This window comes from Lactuca serriola, chromosome 7, assembly GCF_051521515.1.
Source record: "Lactuca serriola cultivar US96UC23 chromosome 7, Lser_US96UC23_V15, whole genome shotgun sequence".
NCBI classification, from domain to species: domain Eukaryota; kingdom Viridiplantae; phylum Streptophyta; class Magnoliopsida; order Asterales; family Asteraceae; genus Lactuca; species Lactuca serriola.
Window position 1 is genome coordinate 135904261 of NC_136414.1, and position 14645 is coordinate 135918905.

General features: G+C 35.0%; 1 protein-coding gene and 1 long non-coding RNA gene across 2 annotated transcripts; one reads left to right on the forward strand and one right to left on the reverse strand.

Moving 5' to 3' along the window:
• The first annotated feature begins 282 nt into the window (after positions 1–282).
• On the forward strand, positions 283–3490 carry AO1 (amine oxidase 1). The gene is made up of 4 exons (XM_079010510.1): positions 283–1548; positions 1642–1755; positions 2434–2966; positions 3054–3490. The coding sequence occupies exons 1-4, from the start codon at positions 406–408 to the stop codon at positions 3211–3213; spliced, it is 1950 nt and encodes a 649-aa protein (XP_078866636.1). The 5' UTR covers positions 283–405; the 3' UTR covers positions 3214–3490.
• A 2420-nt stretch (positions 3491–5910) lies between these two features.
• LOC145062527 (uncharacterized) lies at positions 5911–7133 on the reverse strand. Its single transcript, XR_013687590.1, has 5 exons — positions 6748–7133; positions 6581–6615; positions 6354–6508; positions 6192–6279; positions 5911–6066 (listed from the first exon to the last, which is right to left on the reverse strand). It is a non-coding gene; the product is annotated as an uncharacterized LOC145062527 (long non-coding RNA).
• Between the last annotated feature and the right edge of the window lie 7512 nt (positions 7134–14645).

Below are 14645 nucleotides of genomic sequence, written 5' to 3' on the forward strand. Positions count from 1 at the left end.
CAAATTGCATCTTACTTTCAAATTTTTTTTTCCAAATCCAATTTTTTTATTAGGACCCTGTACTTAAAAAAAGAAAAACTGTTCTTGTGAGCTGTGAGTATCTCCATATTCAAGTGATTCTTGATCTTCAATATCAAAAAATAATAATAATTAAAACTCATTTATAGACATCATTACAATATCCCCATACTCGCTCTCTCTACTTCAACCTTAAGCTAAACTAGCATATGCATGAGACTTGTCCACAAAGCAAAACCAGCTCAATATCATTATATCATTTATCAACTCATCTTTTTGCAATATAAACATAAAATATGCAACTAAACACAACATATCGACCATATCTTTCAAGAACTTGGAATAAACCCATTGAAACTACAATTCTACAAACATCTCATTTCCTTGATGGCTATTTTCATAATAATTCTAGTGATTACATTCCATGTTTTATTCACCAATAGCCAAAATCACCCTTTAGATCCTCTAACTCCTAACGAATTATCTCAAATCCAACGTATCATAACAAACTCTCATATCTCTTCTCTTCCAAATCTAACCTTCCATTTTGTTGATCTCAATGAACCCAACAAAAAAGACGTAATCCAATGGCTCTCATCTCCCCACAAACAAAACCAATCTTTCCCTTATCGAGAAGCCATGATTGTGATTCGTGGTGGTGGTCAAACCCATGAACTCATCATAGATTTGACCAATTCTTCCATCAAATCAGACCATGTTTATACAGGCGATGGCTACCCTCCAAATACATTCACCGAGCTACTTCAAGCAGCAAGATTACCCTTCAAAAGCTCTAAATTCAAAGCTTTGATCTCAAAAAGAGGCTTAAACATATCGGAAATCACGTGTTTTCCATTCACTATAGGATGGTTTGGAGAATCCGTCACTAAAAGAGCTGTTAAACTATCGTGTTTCTACCATGAAGGAACCACTAATGTTTTCTCAAGACCTATCGAAGGTTTAACCATTTTAGTAGACATCGAGTCGATGAAAATTCAGACAATTGTAGACATCGGAAGTAGAAGAACTCATTTGCCTCGAGGTGAAGGTACTGATTTACAAAGTTCTAATGAAAGTTATGATCCTGATATCGATTGTGAGAAAACTCATGAAAAAGGATTCACGATTGAAAGAAACGAAATTAATTGGAAGAATTGGAGATTTCACGTGGGGTTTAACGCACGTGCGGGAGTGATTATATCAACTGCATCGGTTTTTGATTCTGGGAAAAACGAATGGAGGAGGGTGATGTATAGAGGACACGTGTCAGAAACTTTTGTTCCATATATGGATCCAAGTAGTGAATGGTATTACAGGACTTTTTTGGATGTAGGTGAATTTGGGTTTGGTAGATCTGCTGTAACACTTGTGAATTTAACAGATTGTCCAAGTAATTCGGTTTATATTGATGGGTATATGAGTGGGGCAGATGGGATGCCTCAACAAGTGCCTAAAGCTATTTGTATATTTGAAAGGTATGCTGGAGATATTGCTTGGAGACATACTGAAATTGGTATTCCAGGAAAAGTGGTAAACTTTTATTATTTTCAATAAAATTTCCTATTTTGAAAGTTGATTATTCATGAATCATGATGTTTGTGTGATTGTGTTATGTATATTTAGATAACAAGTGGAGAAGCAGAAGTCAGTCTTGTAGTCAGAATGATAGCCACAGTAGGAAACTATGATTACATTCTTGATTGGGAGTTCAAGCAAAGTGGCTCCATAAAAGTTAAGGTGAGATTAAGATTCCTTAACTGCTTGATTATATTTTAGGTGTGTTTCTTTTTTACTTAATGGATTAATATATAAAAAACTTATGGTTCGGCTATGTACATGGTTGTTTCTTTTTTACTTAATGCTAACAAAATGTCCTAGTGGATTAAGTTAGAACGGGGTGTTCTTAACATTTAAGTCATGATTTTATATTAAGTTTTCCTGAATTGTCATTATTTTTCCCGATGAAAATCATATTTTATCGAAAATTATGAGTAATGGAATATATTTTTATGCTTATATATTGAGTTATTTACTATTATATGTTTAAGTGTCATACAAATTTCATGTGCTTGTTATTTTTGTTTTTCCATTATATATGTTCAATTTAAGTTATTAATCATATTATATTTTAAAATTTTAATATAAAAATATATAGGTTTAGGTTATTAGATAAATATTAATTTCACATTTAAACACAAAGGTAAAATAGTCATTTATTTAGATTCAGATAGTGTATCACTCGGTTTAGAAATAGTATATACATCAACACCATTGTATCTATACAAATATCGTTATCCATTCAGTACTTAATAGGAAAAAACGGAGCCTTTGTCTTGTGAGATAAGCATTTTGTTATAGTCTTATAATTTTCCAATTTTCCAATAAATTTAATCTAAATTCAAATTGATTTTGAAGGTAGGACTTACGGGTGTTTTGGAAATGAAAGCAACAAGATACACAAAAGCCGAAGAGATCAAAGAAGAAACATATGGACCACTAGTAGCAACCAACAGAATAGGAAACAACCATGATCACTTCATAACATATTATCTCGACCTTGACATCGATGGTGATGAAAACTCTTTTGTAAAAGCAAACTTAAAAGTCAAAAAAGTCAACACATCTCCAAGGAAGAGTTACTGGAATGTGGTTAAGGAGACTGCAAAAACCGAAAATGAAGCAAGAATTAGGCTCGGGTTAAAGGCATCCGAGCTTTTAGTGGTGAACACAAATAAGAAAACCAAATTGGGAAATGATGTTGGGTATCAGGTGATGACAGGGCAGCCAGCTGTCTCTTTATTATTGGATGATGATTATCCACAAATTAGAGCTTCTTACACTAAGTATCAAGTGTGGGTGACTAGTTATAACAAGTCCGAGAGATGGGCTGCAGGGTTTTATGCTGATAGGAGCACAGGAAAAGATGGATTAGCTGTTTGGAGCCGAAGGTTCTTTTCGTTTTTTGAAAATTTTGTGTTTTTTTTTATAATTAAAGTAAAGTTTCTTGAATTAAAGATTGTGTTTTGGGGTTGCAGGAATAGATCGATTATAAACAAAGATATAGTTTTGTGGTACACTGTGGGATTTCATCACAACCCATGTCAAGAAGATTTCCCAGTGATGTCAACATTAGCTAATGGATTCGAGTTAAAGCCTTCAAACTTTTTTGAAAGAAATCCATTGATCAAGACTTGAAAAGAAGTTCGAGAAATGCTTTATCTCTTTCATCAGGTTTCTATGGTGTAACAACTAGAAAGTAAGAACACAGTTGAAAGGCATCACAAAGATTTGAGTGTAGTTAATTATTTCAGTGATTTATTTGACATTTTCTTGAAATTTCTATTTTGTGTGTCTATGGATTAAATGTATAGTATTTCATAGGGCTCTGATTTCGATGTCTATGTTGCCTTCAAACAAAAATTGATTCTAACAACATCAAGTCGCAATGAACAAACAAAAAAAGTTCAACTTATTATGATAATTCGAATCATGTATGAGCAGCAATAATATATATACAAAAGAATGTGTTATAGTTATATGCCAAAAATGGTTATATTAAAGTCTATGTATAGTTAATTTTTCTACACCTTGAGATCCTTGTGTAACACAAGATTTGAAAGCTTCAAATGGGCTGTAGGCCCATCGGGCAATCCAATTATCAAGAGAGCATCTATAAATAGCAAACAATGTTGATAAGCATAAAACTAAACGGTATAGGCAACGCCAATAGTCGTTTTTGTTATTGGCGGAGGTTATGTAGGGCCAAGGGCTGTGGACTCCCTATTTTTTTATTATTAGTCCTTATGTATTAAGAAAGTTACATATTATGCCTAAAACTATAAAATTTGACTTTGACCCCGTTCTTCAATTTTTATGTATATTCTATTCCCCCCCCCCCCCCCCCCCAATCAAAACTTCAAGCTTTGCCACTGGTTTTTGTGACGTGGAACGCCCCTCAACGGCGTTATAACGCGGAACACCGCCCCGCCCTTTCGTTTTTAGCCGTTACGTTGTCCTTCGTTTTCATGGCAACGGACGATAACGTGATTTTTCTTTTCTTTTTTCATTTTATACCGTTGAATAACGGTAACATTTAAAAAAAAACTTTAAATATATAATCATAATTTACCTCTACATTTTCATATAAAAATCACAATTTTTCTCTCTATTCACTACTTCTCTCTCTCTCTTTCTCATATATTTTGAAGACATTCCACACAAAAAATGAATCCGTTCGATAATAGTGACGAAGATGACATGTTTGTCAATATGATGTACGAGTATTGCACGAACATGCTAATGCAACCAACTCCAGCTCCTTTATTAACCAGACATGCAGCATTAAACAGAGATCGCGAAGAAGGGCACAGACGTTTAGTTCATGATTATTTTGCGGATGATTGTTTCTATCAGCCACGCGATTTCAAAAGAAGGTTTCGTTTGCTGAAAAATGTATTTGTTCGGATAGCCAACACGTTGGAAAGGAGATATTGTTTTTTCTAATATAGCTTTTATATATTTTTTTTAATACATAGCTTCTTTCAAAATATAGTTTTTATAGATTAAATATATGTTTAGATATGAATTCTCCAAATGAGATACAACGTTAGAGGTAAACGAGGATTCACAGGGTTACAAAAATGTGTTGTTGCAATTAAGCTTATGACAATGGGAGAGTCGCCCGATTCGATTGACGACTATATGAAAATGTCTGAGAGAACTGCAAGAGAATATTTGTATAGATTGGCGATGGGTGTTGTCGAAACCTTCGGTGACGTTTATTTGCGTAAACCTTCGTTGAATGATATACAACTATATGCGACGCACGAAGAAAGACATGGTTTTCCGGGTATGCTAGGAAACATTGATTGCACACACTGGGCTTGGAGAAATTGTCCCGTGGCGTGGAAATGCCAGTACGCAAGTGGTCATCATGGAACGCCTTCGTTGGTATTGGAGGCTGTTGCGTCCTAAGATTTATGGATTTGGCATGCTTTTTTCGGGGTTGCGGGTTCGAATAACGACGTGAACGTTTTTGATCAATCACCGATTTTTGACGATATTTTGTCAGGGAAGGCACCAGATGCTCCTTTCACAGTAAATGAAAATGAGTACAAGTTTGGGTATTACCTTACGGATGGAATATATCCAACATATTTCACATTCGTGAAGGTGTTTCGACACCCAATAACACCAAGAGAAAAAAAGAAAGAGCATGTAAGGATGTGGAACGTACTTTTGGAGTTCTGAAGTCGAAATGGCACATAGTTGAGCATGCAGCACAGCCATATCAGTTAGACGTTCTACAAGATATTATGTATGCATGTATCATAATGGATAACATGGTGGTTGAAGATAAAGGACGAAATATTGCGACGTATTCGGCTTCAGAGCCCAGACACATGTAATTTCAACCCAGGACAACGGAATATTTACATAGGGTCGTAGATATTCAAGCGCACGAAAACACAGACAGCTTCGAGAGGATTTAGCTGATTTTATGTATGATGGAAATGAAAACGAATAAATTAGGGGCGAAATGTATTTTTTTTAAATGTGATGTTTTCGTAATGTTTTTAAATGTTTAATTTAAAAAATAGGTTTTATTTAAAATAACATGTTTTAATTAATTAATTAATTTTGTTTAAAAAATAAAAATTAAATCGAAAAAAAAAGAAAGGAAAAAAAGAAATGATGACATGGAAAGTTAAAGATGTTATAACTAGTTGCTCATTTCTTCTATTTGGTGTTATAACACCACAATGACATGGCATGTAAGATGACAATTTTTAGGTGTGATAACACCCCTTAACGAGTTGTCCACACCCACTAGTCTAAGAGAAGAAATGTAACAAGAGTAAAAACCAAAAAAAAAGTGATACCAAAATAAAATAACATAAATTCATAATCATTTACTCCATTAAAATAAAATAAATCCATAACCATAACACAAATCCAAAATCCATAAAGTGATACTGATATGACAATTAAAATAAATATCCTAAGCAATTCCCTTCTTCTGCAACATCATCAGGTGCACCCATTAATCTGCATAATGAATAAAGTTAGTAGCTTCAAATAACTTTACAGGTGTTGTTCTACTATGTAATTATTGTCCTTTGTGGTCACTTAAACCAACCTACAGTGTTTACAGCTAATTAACTTAAACATACCTTGCTTTTCACACAGCTTCTTATGCGGTCACAAACATTTTTGACTTTCAATGCTTTATTGGTTAATTGTACTTTATCTTGTAGGTATCTGAAAGAAAAATAACAAAAAAAGTTAGGAATTTCTTAATGATAAAAAGAGATAATAATGTTCTAAACTTTTACAGTTTTTTCATGACATAAGCATCAGTATATCTTTCAATCAATGTCTCCTTCTCTGGATGGCCATCTGGTAAACTGTCCATCCTCCTAATGCAGTGATGCATCTCTTGTTCCAATTCCTTTATGTGGGCGTCCCTTTTAACCTTGATAGGAGTTATCTGGATAACAATAAAAACAAAGGAATATCACTTTTAGGAACAAGAACATCCAAACTCTAATTGTTACGATACCTCATTCAATTCTGCCGTGATGTCAGTCATTTTACCTACATTCAAACAAAATCCCAAAAAATTTGGTCAAAACTGATATGTAGAACCCTAAGCGATGTTTTGTTTAAAATCAAATACAATTTCACACGAAAAACAATAATCAAAATCTCACGGATTATACAACTTACTTTTGATGCGTTGAAAAGTGTTTTCAGTCGACGGAAGAGGGAAAAAGTGAAACCAGATGAATAACGACGCCAGTTATCTTATTTCCATCTAAATCCCAATAATATAGCTGTGGGCATCCACAAAATTTTCCCAGATTCTATATCCATATTTGAAATCGATTTCAATATCAACCTTATATATCGCATAATATTTTCTGTGCATTTTATGTACACCTACAATACGCAAAACACAATCTCCAGTCCACCGACATAAAATTGATTTACCAATTACCGATCGTCTTCTTCATTATGATCGATCTTCACCAACAGAGCCTGTTTGTTGTTTCCAATCATTTTCTCTGCCAAACCTTCCATAAGTCCTGATTATTCTATCGGCAAAAGAAAGATAATGACTTTTTAAAAAACGGCAGGGACAAAACTACACGACACAACACAAACCGACGAAATCAAAATTCAAATGAAATCAAAATTCGAATTCGTGTTGTGTCGTTTTCATGTAAATACATGATGTTGTGTCGTGTTGTGTTCCTGTTCATAAATCGACATGAAATTGACACGATTGAGCATGTGTTTATCGTTTTTTTGTGTAATACATGATTAAGTATGAATTAAATAAAATGATATTTATGTAATGTTACATTTGTCGTATCGTGTCGTGTTGTCGTGTTTTAATTGGTTCGTTTTCGTGTTAGTGAAAAAAAAACACGATATCGTGTCGTGTCGTATTCGTGTTACACAAAACCTTGTCGTGTCGTGTCGTGTCAGACAAAAACACGACACGACTGCCCGATTTGACAGCCCTAAAAAAAGGTAATATATTTTTTATTTGTACACATTTAGTCTCTGAGTTTTTTTTCATCTATATTTATCCCTTCAACTTGTTAAACTGTACACATTCAGTCTTTATGACCGGTTACTCCTGGTTAGTCGGAAAAATGACTTAATAGGGTAATATATTTCTCATTTTGTATACATTTAGTCTTTAATATTTTTGTACACATTTAGTCTTTAATATTTTTTTGTTTCAAAATAAGTCATTTTTATTTTTGTACTCATTCAGTACTTATAAATATGGGACAATCATTAATGAAGTATGTGAAATTGTTGATGTTTATGTGTAAAGTCTCATTTTCACAACAAAAAATTTTCATTTTTAAATAAGGCAAAAGTCTCTGATTATAAATTTATTATTAAAAAAATGTTTATTCCAAAATACATTTATCAAAAATCAGAGTAATATAAGAAACGTGGAATCTTCAATACTATTGTTAAATCTGTACAGTCATGCCTTTGTCTTCTCACGATCAATGATAGAACCTAAAAACATAAACAATTGGGTAAGCATAAAGTTTAGTGAGTTTCCCCCAACATACTTGATACAACAAACGTATTATCATGCATAACAGGCCCACACTCATCAAATTGGAATACCTTGGCTTAATCAGTCATCGGACTGGAATGCCAACATGCAATAGGTCCAATCAGTCATCAGACTGGAATACCCAGGGTTTGTCGGCATGCCGCCTTAACCCAACCACTCTTCTCGAGCCTCCGTGCCTACGGTTTACAACTGACCCGCACTAGGTATCTTGGCCTACAATATATAGCAGGACCACCTCAACCTATCCCACCACCATATGGCTATTTCACGTAAGATGTCGCGAGAAAAACCTAAAGAAATCATTCATAGGTACTGAATGAGTACAAAAACAAAAATGACTTATTTTGCAACAAAAAAATATATATTAAGGACTATATGTGTACAAAAATATTAAGGACTAAATGTGTACAAAGTGAGAAATATATTATCCTATTAAGTCATTTTCACCGGCTAACCTGGAGTAGCCGGTTATAATGACTAAATGGTACAGTTTAACAAGTTAAAGGGGTACATGTGAACGAAAAAAAATCAATGACTAAATGTGTACAAATCAAATAATATATTACGCTTTTAAATCATTATCCCGCAAAAGAAAATAGGAAAATGAATTGATTCTTCCACGAGGGATTTTAATAAAATCCACAAAAATTATAATTGTATGACAATTATGCCCCTGATTAAATTTGTAAAGTATTTTTTATTCATAAGCTAATTCAAATTATAATATTGACAAACTCTAATATAATTGTATGACAATTATTTAAAATGTTTGATACCATATTGAATTTAAATATCAAATTATAATATTGACGAACTCTAATATTGACGGTTATGATTATGTTTACTCCGAATATCAAAATAAATATATTAATTCCTTGATTATGATTAGGGATGTTATCCGGCCGGTTTTATCGATTATCAGTATGTTCAATTTGGTTCGATTGTTTTTTGACTTCCAAAATATTAAAGGAAATGAAACCAAATAAAGTTCGATTTAATCGTTTTTGGTTTTAACTTGGTCGATTTAATTAACTCGGTTTCCGTTAAAAAGTTTCCGATTTTAATTTTGTTGGTTTAATTGGTTTGTTTCTGTTAAATCCAAATAACAAACATATAAACAATTAATCACATAAGAATATTTGACTCATATTCTATGCCATCAAACTTGTAAGAAATAAAAACAAGTTAACAATAACAAAAGAGTGACTACACTAAAAACAAAAAATAACATAAAGTGACTAAAATTAATAATGTGAATAGTCATGGTCTCGTTGAAATATAACATCAACATAAATAATGAGTAAAGAGAAAAAATAACTAAAAAAATAAGTAATAAAACGAGGGGTGAAATGTCAAAAATATATACGGTGGTTTAATTAAGGAGTAAATAGAGAAAAAAAAAAAAGGAGGGTATAAACTGTCTATGAAATGTTTTTTTTTGTATAATCAACTCATGATAATTAGCATCCGGAAAATGTTAAAATACACTACAAATTTAAGTAAGAACATCGTTGTCACTACACTTATACTTTCAGTGGATTTATCAAACTAACTGTTGATGATAACTAACTGTTGCGTTTGTTCTTATTTGGTCATTTTCTTTTTTTTTGTACTTAATATACCATCGAACTTATTATTTGTGTTCACCATAACCCTTTTGACCGGCTTTTGACCTGTGATAGCCACTGCAAACAAAATTACATTTAGTGGCACAAGTTTTCAGTGGCATATTTGTTTTTGTGCCACTTAATTAGGTTTTTAGTGGCACGTATTTTAATATTTTTATATGCCATTATATCATGTTGAAAATCCTAATTTTTGTTGGGCGCTGATTATTTTCCATCTAATTTTCATTTCCCGCTCCTAATTGCCTCCACCGTTGAAAGCATTGCACATAGCCCTTTTAGCTTCTAGGTCAAAACCCATTTGAAATTTTAGATCCCTTGAAATCAAAATCCATTGAGTAGCCTTATCTTTGAGTATGAGGCAGAAGAGTTCCTAGGCTTGAGTAGCCTTGTCTTTGAGTTTGTGGGAATTTGTTGGTCAGGCCACGAAGAGACTGGGGTCTCCCTAATGGTCGGGAGTCGTCATAGACCAAGCGAAGGCATGGTTAACGTAATCGGAAGAAATTGGAGGGATGATGTGTGCATAATCCACGAATTGTGGGTCATGAATGAGTACCAGATTGGAATGAGTAGTTCTAATTTTGTTGTTGAATCAGACTCTCGAGCTCGAGTCTGGATCCATTAATGTAATTGAATGGGCGAGATGAGGTGTCGGATTCGCAGGTGGGTTTCATTTTGAGGAATATTGATCTCCATCTGATATCTTAAGCTGGAGTGGATCCGTTTCATTCATATAAGAAGTACCATGAGATGCAGGGAATCAAGGGATGATAGATGACAGAGGTCGAAGGTGAGACGGTTTCAGATGAGTTGTAGCATTCGCTCGGGGTAAAGCGAATTTCGCGACTTGTGTGTCGCGATGAGTCGAGAAAGCGATCATGAGAAGGAAGTCGGTCAGACGTTTTGGTTTGCAGTGAATAACCTTTGGAGGTTCATCTTTTAGGTCGGGAGTTGACCTGATGCTCGACGTCGGAAGGGAGATTTGGGAGGAAGCCATGTCTTTTGATATCAGCGGATATTTCCAAGCGAGAATGGAATTTTCTTGTGTTTGAGGTCAGAGTGTCAAGGATCATTCCTTCTGAAGGGTTTTCACAGTTGTTTAGGCAGTGGGTCCTTAGTGGGTTGTGACCTTTCCGTCCCTCTTAAGTTCGACCGGGACCGATTAGAGAATCAGAGGGGCAGTAAGCTTTTGGGTTGTTATTCAAGGAGCGAATAACATGGCTATATATTGAAAGGGGTGGCTTGGTAGTGTGACAGACCATTAGAGTCTCCAGATTCAGGGAGCCAGAAGAAGTATCATAGCGGAAGTCGACTATGTCCTTTGTGGGGTTTGAGAGATTGGGACCAGGTACCATTGAAGGATGATAGTTGTGTGGTATGAAGTCATATTGGGTAGTGCTTCCCAGACTTTTGGGTTTTGAGTTGTGTGATGCTAGAGCGATTTCGAGGGTGAAATCAAATTAAGTGGGGGAGATATGTAACATCTGGATTTTCAGGTACATTATTTTTGTGTTTCAATTTTGAGGTTTAAGGAGAGACTCGCCAATTCGAAGGTCTGACTCGTCGAGTCATGTCGAGTTGTCCACGTGGATTTAATGAGCGGACTCGACGATTCAGAGGACTGACTCACCGAGTAGATCCTAGGCAGAGAAAACCCTAAGTTCCAAGGTTGGGGCCTATTTAAGGGAACTTATAACCTAAGATGCGCCTCACCAGCTGCCCATACCTCCTGTGAGAAAACCTAGATCGCCATTGGAGCAATGAGAGAGCTCTTATGATGAAATCAAGTATTTGGTGGGTATTTTGGAAGGAGAAGAGTATGATTCAAGCAAGGAACGAGATGGGGGTTGTAGATCTAGCACTTCTTCACGTGGGGTTGTTGTAAAAGGTATAAGCTTGCATCCTTTTCATCTATTTTGATTAGATCTCTTGATTTTGGGAGTTTTAGGGTTTTACTCCCCTTCTTTTGTACCTATGAGCTATTTGAGACATGATCTGAGGTGGGAAACCTCAGATCTGGACCTTGTGAGGTCTTTGAAGACTAGATACCCCAGCTTTAGTTGTCCAAATGAGGGTTGATGAGCTAAATCCTTCATGAAGGGCATGTAATGGCGTTTTGGAGCAATAGCATCATGCATGAACGTAAAGATCGAAGATTTATGTGATTATTGAGCCTTGAGATGATAGATCTATAGTTTAGAATGATAGATCTGGTTGAAATCGTCTGAATAAGAATGAGTCTGGATAGACTCGCCGAGTCAATGAGCCGACTCGACAAGTCGGTTAGGGTTTTCCCGATCGAGCCGAATCGTGTGCTAACTCAGTGAGTTGTGGGGTCAACTCGACGAGTTGAGCTGAATCTTCGCGAAACTTCGGAGAAAGTGGGTGGAATGGACGAGTCACAAGGCTGCACTTGTCGAGTCGGGTCAAATCTGGACTGTGGGCTTGAGTTGACTTCGGTTGACTTTAGGGTTGGGTCAACCATGTGTAATGGAGATCATGGAGGGGTAAAATGGTCTTTTATCCACTTCGAGAGTTAATCAGGCAGAGAGAGTGGCCCTTGGTGTATTTGGGTACGATTAAAGTATTATTTAGAGATGTGTAACCTATGTGCTAGGAGGAGGCCAATTCGAGATGTCCCGGTACGAGATTTATATTGGCCAGCTTATGAGGTGAGTCTTCTCACTATACTTTACCATTAGTGGTATCTATATGTGACCGGAGGGTCTTATGTGTTTATATTGAGTACTGTGATATCATGCATTATGTCTATGTGATTTATGTCGTGTATTATTTTGTACTTACTGAGTTAGGACCGGAGGGTCCACCAGAGTTATGGGACCAGAGGGTCCCACTGAGACACATTGACTGGAGGGTCTTACCGTGTTATAGCCTCGAGTGGCCAACGAGTTGTGCGTGGTATTTTGGGGAACTCACTAAGCTTCGTGCTTACCGTGTTATGTGATATGTGTTTCAGGTTTGTCTCAGGATCACGGGACGACACCGGCTTGATTGTACGCACCAGAGAAAGAGTTATGCTTTGAGGATCCTGGATTATTATATAAACAATTATGGAGTTATGTTTTATAAATTAAAGAGTTTTTTGTAATATGTGTTATGAGAACTGCGAGATTTTAAATGAAAATTTTACTTGAAAATTTTTAGTGTTACAATATGACTTGACCATTACACCCATGGGTTTGCCTTTGCTTTAATTCTTTTATGTCTTTATTTTGCAACTTATCTTTTGATGTTGTTTGGTGTTCTTTTAGATGTTTCCATTATACTCTTGACAACCCCATTTCAGCCTTTTATTTCCCCCTGTTTCCATGGTTTCTAAAACTATTTTTCCTTACTAATCTTAGCATAAAACAATATCATACATGTGTTATTAAACTTTTTTATTCTTTGTCATTATAAATAATGTATTCACAACCATTTTATGTTATGTGTTGCTTATGCATCTGTTAGGAATTAAAAGAAGACCATGTACTTCACCCACTTTACTTGAATGATACGCCAAAAAAAGATTCGACTGCCATATCTTATTATTAGGTGAGACCTTTTTTGTCTTTAAGCCAGAGCTACGGGTCATGGTAGCTTCTTTTTTACTAAATCACATAACCTTTGACATTCAACTTCTAATTTAGCTATTTATTTCACACCTTCTAAATCCTGTTAGTTCCCATGTCAGTGTTGGATTAGTGTCTAAGTCCATAACTATAATTGGTATGTACTTTAACCGATTAGCATGGTCTATTTGGGTTGCATGGCATCGGAGCAATTTGGATAGACTTTTGTGAGAAAAGGATAATTATGATTTGTTAATATATTATAAGTTCTAATATATTAATATGAAATCATATTATTTAATTAGTATTGATCAAGAATTAATTTGGAATTAATTATGTGATCAAAATGAGACTAATTAAATATATGAGGATTGATTGTGTAAATCATTCATTTTTATATATGTGGGCTTATGATCCATAGTTCTTCATGTTGGGCTAAACCCATGGAGTAACCCATATATACTCCATGGAGGTTTTAACCCATGGAGCATGAAGAATATGGAAAGACATGAGTTATATGGTGTAACCCTAATAGCCACCATATATAAGGACCCCATGGCTCAAGAAATTGGCACTAGTTTGTGTACACATGAGGGCTAGCCAATTTGAGCATATGAACCTTTTCTCTCAAGTTATTCCAAGATGTTGGTGATGTTGTGCGGACCATTTGAGGTGTCACAGTTGAGGCACTAGTCTCTTAAGCTCCATGGAATCAAGCTACAACAAAGAGGCATGTAATTCTGCTAGAATTTATATTATATGTTCTTCATATTATGCTAATTAGAACAATATCTTGGAAAAATTGATATTTGCATGTATAATAGAGAAAACATTGATCCAAGGCATTTAGGGTTGTATGTGCACCATGGGATGTTGTATTATACCAAAAAACCCAACAGTCAGTATATCTAACACTCATGTTTGTTCCCCATTTTGAATCTCTGATTATTTAGAAGCTAGAGAAATATAAATTGCATTACTGCAATGTGAGCCATTGGCTTCTAATTTGCTAGAACGACAGTACTAGATATTGAAAACGGAGCAAATTCTTCAAATCTTTTGATTCTACAAGATATTGATTTTCTCAGTAAGATCAGTCTTAAATGTCTAGTTCGATATATTATGCCTAAGAAAAATCAGTATCTACACCTTGTGCAGCACTTTCCACTGTTAGTTGGGACTTCAAACTTTAAAACATTAGACTTTACTATATTACCCTTCTCTGGATTATCAAGAAATGTGGGTTCAATACGGTTCACTTCCTTTTCATTTGGTTCATTGTTTATACTTTCATTATTATCCCCATTACTTTTGTTATCA

What these genes read in the sequence shown, in the direction of transcription:
- AO1 (XM_079010510.1), top strand. Translation starts at nt 406, where the DNA reads ATGGCTATTTTCATAATAATTCTAGTGATTACATTCCATGTTTTATTC. An exon ending in TTGGTATTCCAGGAAAAGTG is followed by an intron (nt 1,549 to 1,641) that starts GTAAACTTTTAT and finishes ATGTATATTTAG; the next exon opens with ATAACAAGTGGAGAAGCAGA. An exon ending in GTGGCTCCATAAAAGTTAAG is followed by an intron (nt 1,756 to 2,433) that starts GTGAGATTAAGA and finishes TTGATTTTGAAG; the next exon opens with GTAGGACTTACGGGTGTTTT.